The sequence below is a fragment of the Larus michahellis genome, chromosome 5, assembly GCF_964199755.1.
Source record: "Larus michahellis chromosome 5, bLarMic1.1, whole genome shotgun sequence".
NCBI lineage: Eukaryota > Metazoa > Chordata > Aves > Charadriiformes > Laridae > Larus > Larus michahellis.
The window spans coordinates 64,087,677-64,099,315 of record NC_133900.1 but is presented as its reverse complement, the minus strand read 5'-3'; the positions used below and the strand labels follow the sequence as shown (position 1 = coordinate 64,099,315).

The 11,639-nt window shown below is 37.2% G+C and overlaps 1 protein-coding gene across 6 annotated transcripts in view; it reads right to left on the bottom strand.

The window, feature by feature from the left end:
• Positions 1-2,602: 2,602 nt before the first annotated feature.
• SLIT2 (slit guidance ligand 2) overlaps positions 2,603-11,639 on the bottom strand; it is a 265,875-nt gene continuing 256,838 nt past the window's right edge. For 5 of the 6 annotated variants that reach the window (XM_074587691.1, XM_074587696.1, XM_074587692.1 and 2 more), the window contains 3 exons: positions 10,103-10,391; positions 5,549-5,760; positions 2,603-4,465 (listed from right to left, as the gene is read on the bottom strand). In XM_074587691.1, the coding sequence (XP_074443792.1) occupies positions 4,224-4,465; positions 5,549-5,760; positions 10,103-10,391 (743 nt within the window). In that variant the 3' untranslated portion in view covers positions 2,603-4,223. The remainder of the gene's footprint in view (positions 4,466-5,548; positions 5,761-10,102; positions 10,392-11,639) is intronic. The other variant, XM_074587697.1, reaches the window with a different exon arrangement.

Genomic DNA, 11,639 nt, shown 5'->3' with positions numbered 1-11,639 from the left:
GAATCTTAAATAGATTGGAGATACCAGCTCAGTGTATAAATATTTCTTCTAAAAGCCAAGAATCCTGAATGGCTCAGCTGGGGAATTGCACTTTATGGGAACTGAAATGATGTGCCAGGCTCTCCACTGTAAGGTGGGAGAGCTGAAGCACAGACACTTGCGTGCCTGATCAGCTACTGCCAGAATAACGCTCGCTTCTAAAGGAGAAGAGGAACCAAAAGATGGGATTTTGAACAGCTTCGAAAGGTAAACTTTTCCTCAAACAGTAAGGTTAACCCAAGATAGAAAGATCACGTGTGCATTTTTCAGAACTGTAAAGAGGTTTCTTTTAAATCAGTTTCAAGCAATAACAGATAAAGCTCCCAAAGCCCAGAGCTTCAATGCAAACAGCCTCCCAACATTCTTGACGCTTTCCCAAAACTTCTGGGCATTTTCTTCTCAATAACAAGCTCCTTTCCAAATGTACCGCTCTCCCCCTCATCTCTTAACCATCACTCATCTCATCAAAAGTAGCATGGTGCCATCCACTTTCTCTATTGCCTTACGGCTGTCCCTGCAAGTACACTGTGCATCATCAGGTCTGCCAGGTTTGTTGTTATCTACAAAAACTCTGCATTTGGGTCTTTCCAGGCCAATGCCTTCATAAAATCATATGAATATCATACTGACTGACACACCTATACACAGCATCGTCATATTACAATGGTTCTTGTCGTGCTACGCTTCATGGTACCCCCATATGGCAATAAAAAGTATTCTGAATACAAGACAAAATTATTATTTCAGTAGAGCTTAGAAAAGAAACTGTATCTCTCAAAGCTTATTCAAAGCCTATCATTGGTTTGCTTAAAACAGTACTTCTATCACTCACATATCCACCTACCCCGGAAACTTTAATACAGGCTGCAGAATCTGGTTCCCTGTGTGATAGTTCCTGTTCTAAATTGACTTTCAGTGTTGAACAAAAAAAGCAATGACTTTTGTTAACGTTTCATTCAAGAAGAATGGTCTTTTTCCATGCTCTTTCACATTTTTATCATCTGTGAGATGACAGTAGGAGCTGTGCATGAGCCAGTACAAATTAAGCAGCATTCATGTGCTTTCTCTTTTATAGCTTTTAAGAATACTGGCAGAAAACGATGGAATCTGCAAGTTTCAGTTTTCTTGGTTTCTAATGAAAAAAGAATTTGAATTCTATGCAGTGTTAACTCGAAGTGAGGAAACTGGTCACTGTACTGAGCCGCATCCTTCAGACTCAATGCTGTTTATGCATTTTATTCAATGCATTAAAAAGCAGACTGTATGAGAGCAATTCCTATAGCAAGAAGCAGACCCTAGGGGAGAAACCTAATCCCTGAGCACTGCGTTAAAAGCTGCATAACTTCTGTTTTTGCATGAAAACCTGTGCCTGGAGTGTTCTGTACTGAACTAAATTCTCCACTGTGCCAGCTACACCTATAGCTACAGTTCCCTCAGACCCCCATTTCCTCTTTGAGGAATACAGCCACGAGGCAGCCTGTTACAGCAATGTTACAAGAAACTTGATGTAGGCATGAGAAAGGTTTCAGGTGACCCATCCCACTGATAAAGTTACCTCTTGTCATGCACGGTGGCACACCTTGTAGGTGCTTAAGGACTTTTGGTGAGAATGCCGGGCTGCTCAGGTTTCTAAGGAGAGTCACTGGTTGATGTAGCTGCATTATATTTCTCCAGAGGGGTGGGTGCCAAAGTTGTTTGTTTGTTTGTTTGTTTTCCTAATTCTTAAGTTTTTGTTTTGTTCAGCTTACAGACCACAAAAAGACCCTGTCTTGATGGCCTCATGGTCACGGGTAGCTGCTAGCATTGCTCAAATACCAGTGCAAGGTTCCTCTTTCTCAGTCAGCGCGAGGACAGAAAGCAGGCCAACTCCAGATACCTGGTACGGGGATTTTGATCATACACAGGAAAAGAATATTGTTTATCCAAGAATGCCATATAAGTACTGTTGAGCAAAAGTGGCTTCTTTTTCCGCAAAGCTTCCCCTATTTACAGAAGATTCTTTTAGAAGTCATAGAAACTGCAAAGGCGGCCTCATCTCAAAGGTTGTTTCATTGGATATTTAGACAAATTCTGAAGTACACTAGTAAAATAAATACAGAGGTATCTGTAAAAATTATATTAAAGAAGAGAAACCTGGTTAAGTATCATCCCATCCAATTGCTTAAATTTAAAATATTTAGTCCAAGATTAGTGAAAATTAATTCCTCTGAAGAATCCAATTACTTGCTAAAACAACTGTCAAATTGCCATTTGTGTAACCATTAAAATATTAGGATAGACTCAATTTGCCTCTTCACGCAGCGTACTTTATGTATAAGTCTTTTGTTAATTTTGGTATGAGATCAGCTGTGTTCGTAATGAACCGACATTTTCAGATGTCACTGTCTGTAGGTGTAATAATCCCAAGTTAATTCCTTCTTCGGATTTTCAGCAATGAATACACTAGATCTAGGGTTGGATTTTATTCTGCTTTTTACCAAATATTCTCTGCAACTACAGGTGTTTAATTAAAGGCTGTTAGACAATTTAAACTTCTCAGAAGAATACAAATAAAAGCTGTTAATGAAGTAAATATCTGTTTAATTTACAAACATCAGTAGCATTACTGATATCAGTCCAAATAAGACAAAGCACACTGCATTACACATGTACATCTAACTTTTTTGTAAAAAAAATAATAAAATAAAATTGAAAAACATCTGCATTTTTACAGGGTACCCTGGGTTTTACTGAAAGAAGAACACAACCCACTATCAATTACCAGTTCTACATTATAATTTAGCAGCAACATGTTAACATGGGGAACATTAGGGCAGTAAAGTAGTTTTATTATTTGGGGAAAGTCACAGTTCTTGATAGCACAGCCTTTTTTTCTTTTTTTATAAAAAAGGTAAAGAGCTCCATGGGAATATTAATTTATAAAGATCTACCTTCTAATGTCATTTTCTACACGCCATCTTATTTTCTGTAAGTACTGTAATATAGGGAAAATTAACTTCTCTACAATTGCCACCTACTGTAAAGACATTTTCTGTCATACATTACAGGTTCTTGGAAGGTGTCCTGAATATCTGCTGTATGTGAAAACTGCAGATTGTCATCACTTTCAGATTCAGGGACACCAAGTGGACAGATTCTAAGGAAAAGAAAAAGGGAAGGGGAGGAAAAACCAGACCAAAAACATTTACCCCAAGACGACATGCTACGTTAGTTCTATTGCAAAAAATCCTGATTTTAAGTCCTTTTAAAAAAAAAAATAAAAAAAATTACAAAAATACTGGGACAAATATAAATTAATATATATTAAAGCATTGAAAAACAGTAAAAGGGATGGCCTAAAAGGGTTAAGTACAATGTACTTTGATACAATAAATATTTCTCAATGAAACCGAATACTGTATAGAGTTGTTTAGAACTCATAGAAACAGAAATCCATATTATTACTAATTTATCCATCAATAATCTATTTTTATCATCCCCAAAAAACATTTATATTACAAAAAATTAATACTGGAAAAGGGCAGATAAACACTTTTTTATGCTTCTTTTGCTAACATGCTGACATAAAAGTATACATCATCAGGAGATTTCAGGATTATAGTATATTCTCGTATCTCCCGTTTCCCATCCATTAAATGGGACCCCGTCTTCTCAAGATGCTTAATAATTCCAAAGGATAAAATGTATTTCATACAATTGTTACTTCTGTATAATCTGATTCTTTTCACTCATAATGCTTCCTCCTCCATAGGTAAGTGATTTGTATGGCCTGTCAAGACAATAAAATATACTGATACGAAAGTGAAAAAACAAGCCTCGTGTTCTGGTCAATATTTCATCTCTGAGCTGTGAAGTTGAAAGTCACATGTGTATAGTGTCAGTGTATCTTCAGCATGTTATAAAGAAGAATCCATGTTAAAAGCAGTTAAAGTTTCCCATCTCTGTTGCAATGTTACCAGGTCTTTTTTTTTTTTTTCTTCAAAGCTCCTCTTGGTTATGAGAAGTCTCAGTTCAAGCACTTGAATCTTTTTTCAAATGAAGAAAAAGTCTTTATTCTCATAATAAAAATAAGTCTGTTCTGTATTTTACAATATATTTCAAATATTTCCACTATGAAGCTTTAATTAGTCCGACACGGTCAATAAGTATACAACATTTTCAAAAGACAAGTGTGACAGGGACACTTAGGAGGGACAATTTGTACAGCCACACTTCACCACTTTCTCAACCTCGTCCACAAATGACGACCCGTCAGTGCATTCAAAAGAGTATTTCCGTCTCTTGCTCCTCAGTGGTCCACAGCACTGCCCGGTTGAACATCCTCCTTTACATTCTAGTCTCGATACCTTCTTGGTCGTCTGGCACGCAGCATACCCTTGCTGCTTTTGGTAGTAATCTCGGATTCGTTCCCCTCGACAAGAGATTTCTGTAGAAAACAACATTTAAAATAAGAGAGACACTTTTGAGACACAGGTCAAAGAGCGGCTGACGTTGCTAAGGAAGATGCTGTGTTTCTAATTGCAGTTGGGATGGATATTTTAAAGTTTGACTCAGACTGTATATCAGAAACTAGGGGTTCTAGCAAACGTAATTTGATTAATGCTGAGTTTTATTTCCTATACCTCCTATTTTCAGCAAAGTTTATATTATGTATATGTAAACCATAAATACAAAGCTATTACAATGACAAGAAAATTGGAAGCTTAAATCTTTTCCTCTTTTATAAAAATACACATCTTCTGTTCCTACATTGCTTGCAGCTGGTTCTATTTACCATAGGGAAATGTTTCAGAGAGCATGCAATTTAATTTATTAGACCTGGAGTTTAATATTATTCAAACTGTTATTTAATACAAGTTACATTCCACTAACTTCATAAATTACTGAGGTATAAAAGCAGCTAAAAATGAGACATCTGTTAAAAGTTCTACAACCATACTCTTCTATTCTGTTCACATCTATGTACAATACAAAATAAATGCCATCTGGGGTAAGGGAAGGAGAGGGAGAGGGAGAGCTTTGATAGACAAAGGAAAAAGAAAAAGGTAGGGGGAAAAGTCATCCTGTTTTCATCCGTCTCACCTGCATAATTCGCTGTGATAAATCAGTTGAAGCTGAGAGGTCAAAAGTAGAGTTTGTGATAAAACTAGGAGCAGAATCATTGGATTTGGCTTCTCAGTTGCAGAAGGCAGAGAAACAATAAATACAGAAAGATACAGCAGGTAAAAGGTAATAGTTCAATATAGTAAAAATGTGTTTCTGAATAAAGGCAAAAAAGAGAAATGTTTTCACAGCAAAACATTTGATGAAAAAATCCTCAAAATGGAAACAAGTTCATGGCAAGAGTTTGATTTGTCTCTCACTGAGATGAATTCTATTGGTAAAAAAAAAAGCAACAAATGTGTATTGTGGGGGAAAAAAAAGTTGGTAATGCTTTTGGCTGTTCATGTTTTAATAAAAAAACCTCTTTTCTAAGACCGAAACAACATGATTTTTAAATTTTTTTTACCTTTATCACAGTTGTCCCCCGTGTATCCGCTGCTGCATTCGCAATATGGTTTCCCAAGTCCTGAAAGCCTGCATTTGCCATGTTTACACCTGATGGATTGGCAGGGGTTAAACAGCATTTCGTCTTCATCACAGAGGACTCCCCCATGTCCCTGCAGGCATTTACAACTGTATGAAAACGCATTGATCGGCAAGCAGGTACCATGCACACATCTACAGGGGAAACAAGCCCAAGAGAATAAAAATAAATTATTCATCAAAGTTCAGGCTAAGCAACATTGACTACAAATACTTTGGACTGTACTTGGAAGAAATTGCTTTTGTTTCTAATGGACTTTTTTCAGCGAGATGCAGTGAAGTGGGTTAGAATTGGTACGCAGGTTTATACAAAACAGGCTGCAGTACAGAACTCTGTCTCACCAGAAAACAGCCACTGTAGATGTGTTATGGAAGACTTTCACAGGCCACAGTTATTAAAACCAACATTTCCTGTCTACCTAAATTTTCAGTATGCTTTTGAGAAGAACACGGCAAAATCAAGCCCAACCATAATCCACTAGAATTAAGTAGAGAAAAAGGTTACTCACCTGAAAATCTGGTTTTTGTATCACTTAAGAAAAAAAATAAATTGTCACTCATGAAATATGGGCTCCCAGCACAAAGACAGGTCAGGCACTTCCTAACTGAAGCATTTCTGACCCAGCAATGGCAGTTTCAAAGCTGAACACATGCTCCCGCATCAAATACATTAGTCTGCATTGCCAGCTGCCAGTAGCGTGGTCATATCACGTATGAGGCAGGTCTTCGCTTCACTGAAAGCCACCAGCACTCATCTAGTACGCATGCGGAAATTCGCACTAGATGAGGTTGCACATTTTCAAGTCTCACCCAAGTGATTAAACTAGCTACTCTGGCGGTTGAGCTTCGGTAAGCATTTGTGGCAGGCTCAAATCCTGTTGTTAGACAAAAAAAGGCTGTGGTTAACTCATCTGCTCGGTTCTGATGTACAGCATGGGAACACACAGTGGTTTTACTTCTCTTGAGAGAGAGCTGGTGTTTCCCAAAAGGAGGGTGTTTAATTACCTGTTCCTAAGTGTAAGCTGAAGGCTAAGGGAATTCATCTTCTGAAAACATCACCAATGACCACTTCCCTATGTTCATTTGGTGGCACAGGGTCAATAACTTTCTTCCTAGAAATAACGTTATTTTCTTTAACTGTTGTCTTGATACACAAGTTTTCTGTCTACACACTGTTTCCTAGGGAGACCTCAGTGAAGATTCCTCTGTAAGGGCAAAAGCAATCCTGACGTTCAAGGTCACAGTCACCCTCCCTAATGTTTCTCCTCTCTAATGTTTTTCCTCTCTGTATTGTAAGATCCCTGAGCCCACAGCCTCCTTAGTAGGTTGCGGCAGCCACCTAAATAAACATATAAATAAATGAAAATCTTTAGATAAAAAGTAAAATAAATAAATAAATCCCATTCGATCTAAAATAAAATCCTTCATTTAAATTTGAAGATGGTGAAAAAAATCATATAAAATTGCATTTCATAGTAAAAGCAGAGTTCTGCTAAGAACAATATCTCATTTTGAAATTTTTTAGATAACACAGTCTGGAAGCTTTTTGCTTTGTACGCTGCTCCTTCAGTACAGTAAGAAATCTGGTAAAATTGAAAAGAATGCACAACACTTTTTAACTTTGACAAACTTGCATTAACTATTTTAAACTGCTTCAGTTCATAAACATCAACAAATTTCCCTCATCAGTGAAACCTACACTACAATTCTCCAACTGTACCCTTAATTTTGTGCAAGTACTTTAGGCACGATGTAACTTGGAGGAAAAAAGAGTATGGGAAGTCATTCTCATCACAGGATATTTAAACGAAAGGTGCAACACGTAGCCTCCATTCACATATCCAGTTTGGGATTAAAAACCGCAAATATAAAACTTAACTAATAGCTTAAGGACCCCCAACTTCCCTATTATGCAAGAGTCCGTACTTTTGAAGCAACTATGTTCTCTAAAAAATTCCAAATTTTCCTATGGTTGAAGTCTGATATTCCAAGACTGTTAGATTAAGCAACTCAAAATTGAAGGCTTAAGGAGTACCAGAAAAAGCAGATCGCTTTTGTTTAGTTTTCAGTATGTTTAGCATTTGATCTGTTCACCATTTACAAAACAACTACTTTTAGGACATCTGATGTATAAAGTTACTCAGGTGACGCTGGCATCATGCCATGTTCTACACAGGCTGTTTTAGATATCAAAGCAATCTGTGTCAGGATCTTTGGTAAAGTTCTGTTTGACTTAGAGGATGGTTAAATCTTAGCTAATGCCAACTCTCATACTTTTCCTTCCACCTGTTCTTTGAAGCCCTAAATTTCATCTTCAGACTGTACTGAAAGGAACATCAAGCTAAATGCAAACTCTCGAGCACAGTTTCATCTTACCTAATTTTAGGTACCTATGTTAGGCACCCAAGTCAGATGTATAATTGCCATAAGCTCCCCACACAGTCGTGGAGTGAAACGAGCTTATGCAGAGCGTGACTACACCACTTGAGGTCTAATTTACTCTTCAGAAATGTGTTCATTCCTTTACTGACTACAGAGGAAACTTCGGTCGCTCTGTTCTGAAGTCAAGCACCTAAACTTGGGTTAAATAAATGTAAGCATTAAGCCATTTCATGGTGTGCAGGGATCTCTAAAAGATCCCCTACATTTTCGAAATGGAGATCACAGTGACAAGTCTGTTCCTCAGATAGAGTGAAATGTTATACTTAGACAAAAAGCATCTATTCAATAGACAGGATTTAGAGATGAATCAAGAAATACAGAATCAAAGTCCCCAGGAACTAAAGAACAAAAACCCCCTCCTTCACTCCAAATAAACAATTTTGGTTTGGCTTTCTCTCCTAAAAGCTCCCAGCACTGTATACAGCTGAAACAAAACAAATACTTTCAAGAGCTAACAAAATACTAATGTTGTGCTCCCTTAATTCTACCCTTGATACTGCCTGTATCTGATACTTGCCAAGTTTTGTAATTTACTGCAAAAAGCACTCCGTTTGGGTGCTGATGTATATAGTTATAAGAACCTATACAGAATTTTTCAAGGACACTTCAAAGAAATTCTTTGGGCTTTCTTATTATAGAAGTTGGTGGCTACAGTTCCATGTTATTTAAAGTATAAAATGGATATGATAGACATTGCATGTGTATTTTTCAATCTGCTGTGACTTCCTTTCTTTATCTTTAAGTTACTGTGAAAGAGGACAGGGTAAGAAAAAGACCCATAAACAATTAAGTGCTATAATGATATGCCTCAAAAAAATCACTGCTGTGGCTTTGGGAAGAGTTCAAAACTTAACAGTACTGAAGGAGTCCACAACCAATGTAAACAATGTTAACTGCATTGTAAAGCATGCTAACTAGTGTATAAAGCTTTAAAGGGTTAGACTCTCCATACACATTATGTGAAAATATCACTTAAACAACATTTTATATGGGAATTGAAAATCATCTTATTAGAATCTCTTAGCAAACTCAGGCCACTGGTCCTCAAACATCAAAAGTTATATACCACAGCTCTGAAAAAGCAGCAGCCAAAAGATCCAAGCATGTTTACTTTAAAACCCCTCCCCCCCCTCCTCACTGCCCCCCCCAAAAAACAACGAAAAAAGAGAGAGAAAAAACCAGTGTTTGCCAAACTGTAGTAGGGACAGTGGTAAGGGGAAACAGAATGACATCTTCTTGCCCATAACCAATAAATCCTGAAGAACTTTGAACTTCTGAAGTTTCTGATCTTCTTGTGCTGGGAGACCATAAGCCAAAACCCTGAATCTGTCTCTATAGTCAATTTAAAAGATGAATATGCATAGATATCAATATACGCATATATACATATCTTTCACTCTCTCTCTACACATATATATACATGACCCTCTATAAACATACATAAAATGTCCAACCTAAAATGTTCTAGTCAAATCAGCAAAAAGAATTAGCACATGTGGACTTAAACAGAAGTTTACCATAAAGGTAGAAATCTATTTTCCTGCTAAAACCTGGGGTACTGTGAAAATAAAAAAAAAATATTAGATATTTCTATTGTATCAAGTTTTTAAACGCATCAGAGAAAAATAATAATTGTATTTCCTCATTCTGTACAATTATAAGTAAGCAAATAGATATGTTTTTTCATTTGCAACTTCTTCTAAATGATTTTTGTACCAAATGTCATACCAACGCTTGCATCTTGCATCAGTGTGGCCCATTACAGAAGTAGCCCATACAGAAGTACCTAAGAGCGTACGCCAGGCTTTAGGCAGGACTTCAGTGAGATGCGCGCATCTGCTCCCCTAAACTGTGAACTTTTCCTCATTAAGTTTATGGAAAGAAAATACTATAACCTGGATGCTGTTTTCATTTTTACATGCCCAGGATATTTTTTTCCTGCTGAAAAAAGTGCGAACTTTCATGAAAAAAAATATACATAACAGGAGGCTTATATGCATATTATACTACTGTAGTGTCTTGAGGAAGGACATACTTATTTCCAAGACATGGGTCATTAGTTTGTTGATCACAGAGGGGTCCAGTCCATCCTCCTTCGCACTCACAGGAAAAGCCCGACTGGCTGGTAGCATGGCATGTTCCATGCACACAAACTTTCTTATGACAAGGCTCGCAACCCGGCAGAATTCCCACTTGCAGTGGCACATTCCTGAAGTCCTGGAGTTCGCTGTTGATGTACAGATTACGGATGCAACCATGGAAGCTGGTGCCATTCTGTCCCGGAGACTGGCGTAAAGCTGCTATGTTATTTTTCACAGGCATGCCTAGGAAATTAATAATAGCAAATAACCAATGTATTCTTTGATACAAGTTTCTCTACCACTTTCCCTATTGTTTAAGCATTTTTAAAGAAACATTTCTTCCTAATTAATTATTCTTAGGTATTCAGCCTACAACCTTAAGCAATGATCTAGTATTTGAAAATTGTCCTAGTTGTCAAGCATGCATTTAAACCAGCTCCAGACCTGTAAGTCTCTAGGTCCAACTAAAGAGACGTATATAGGACTTCATACAGGAAGCTCGGAACTGTGAAAAGGTTCAGATACAGGCCTGTTTTTGACCTACTGCAATTAAGTCCAGGGTCACAGAATCACAGAATGGTTGGGATTGGAAGGGGCCTCTGGAGATCATCTAGTCCAGCCCCCTGCCAGAGCAGGGTCACCCGGAGCAGGTTGCACAGGAATGCATCCAGGCAGGTTTTGAACGTCTCCAGAGACGGAGACTCCACCACCTCTCTGGGCAGCCTGTTCCAGTGGGATAGTACATAGTTTCTGAATCTTGTAAAAAGAAAAGTTGTTGAAATTTAGCAGTTGATACATGATTTTTTGTAAGCTGCTAAGATTCTCAAATCCAGAAAAATTTAGTAGGACCATCCCATCAATTTGGAGCTGGCATACACATTTCAAATGTGAAACTTTGCTAGTGAAAATTCTTGGAAAGAAAAACTCAAGAGGAGGAGGTTCCATTACTTTGAAAAATATTTTTGTTCAGTGTGTCTCAAAACCAGATAAATAAAAAAGCCTTTCATAGTTTCCACTGCAGTTTTTAACAAAGACAGACAGTAAGAACAATAATTTAACATCAAAATACTTATGTGCAGATATTTCTAGATAGTGCAAATGCCCCTGATGTTGGCAATGTTCAGAATAATTCCTCTGTTGTAGTCTATAATTGTTACAGGTGTAACTGGAGCAGGAGGTATATGCTATGTAGTTATCCTGTTGTGATCAGTTAAAATATTTAAGACTAATTCAGAAGGAGCATTACTGACAAACATTGTCTCCTTGTAAAAATTAAATTTCTTCTACTCCTCCTACCCTCTGCTTTTTTTTTTTTGGCTTTTTTTTTTAAACTTATTGCCAACATATTGGTCTATATTAGTCCTTAAGATATTACATTAAAATAATTAATACAGAAATGCCTAAATACCTCCTGAGACTAATAAGTAAAGGAAATCAAAGTGTACTGAGCATTAGAAAAGGATCTGTCTACCTGAAAATCAATGTGCTTAT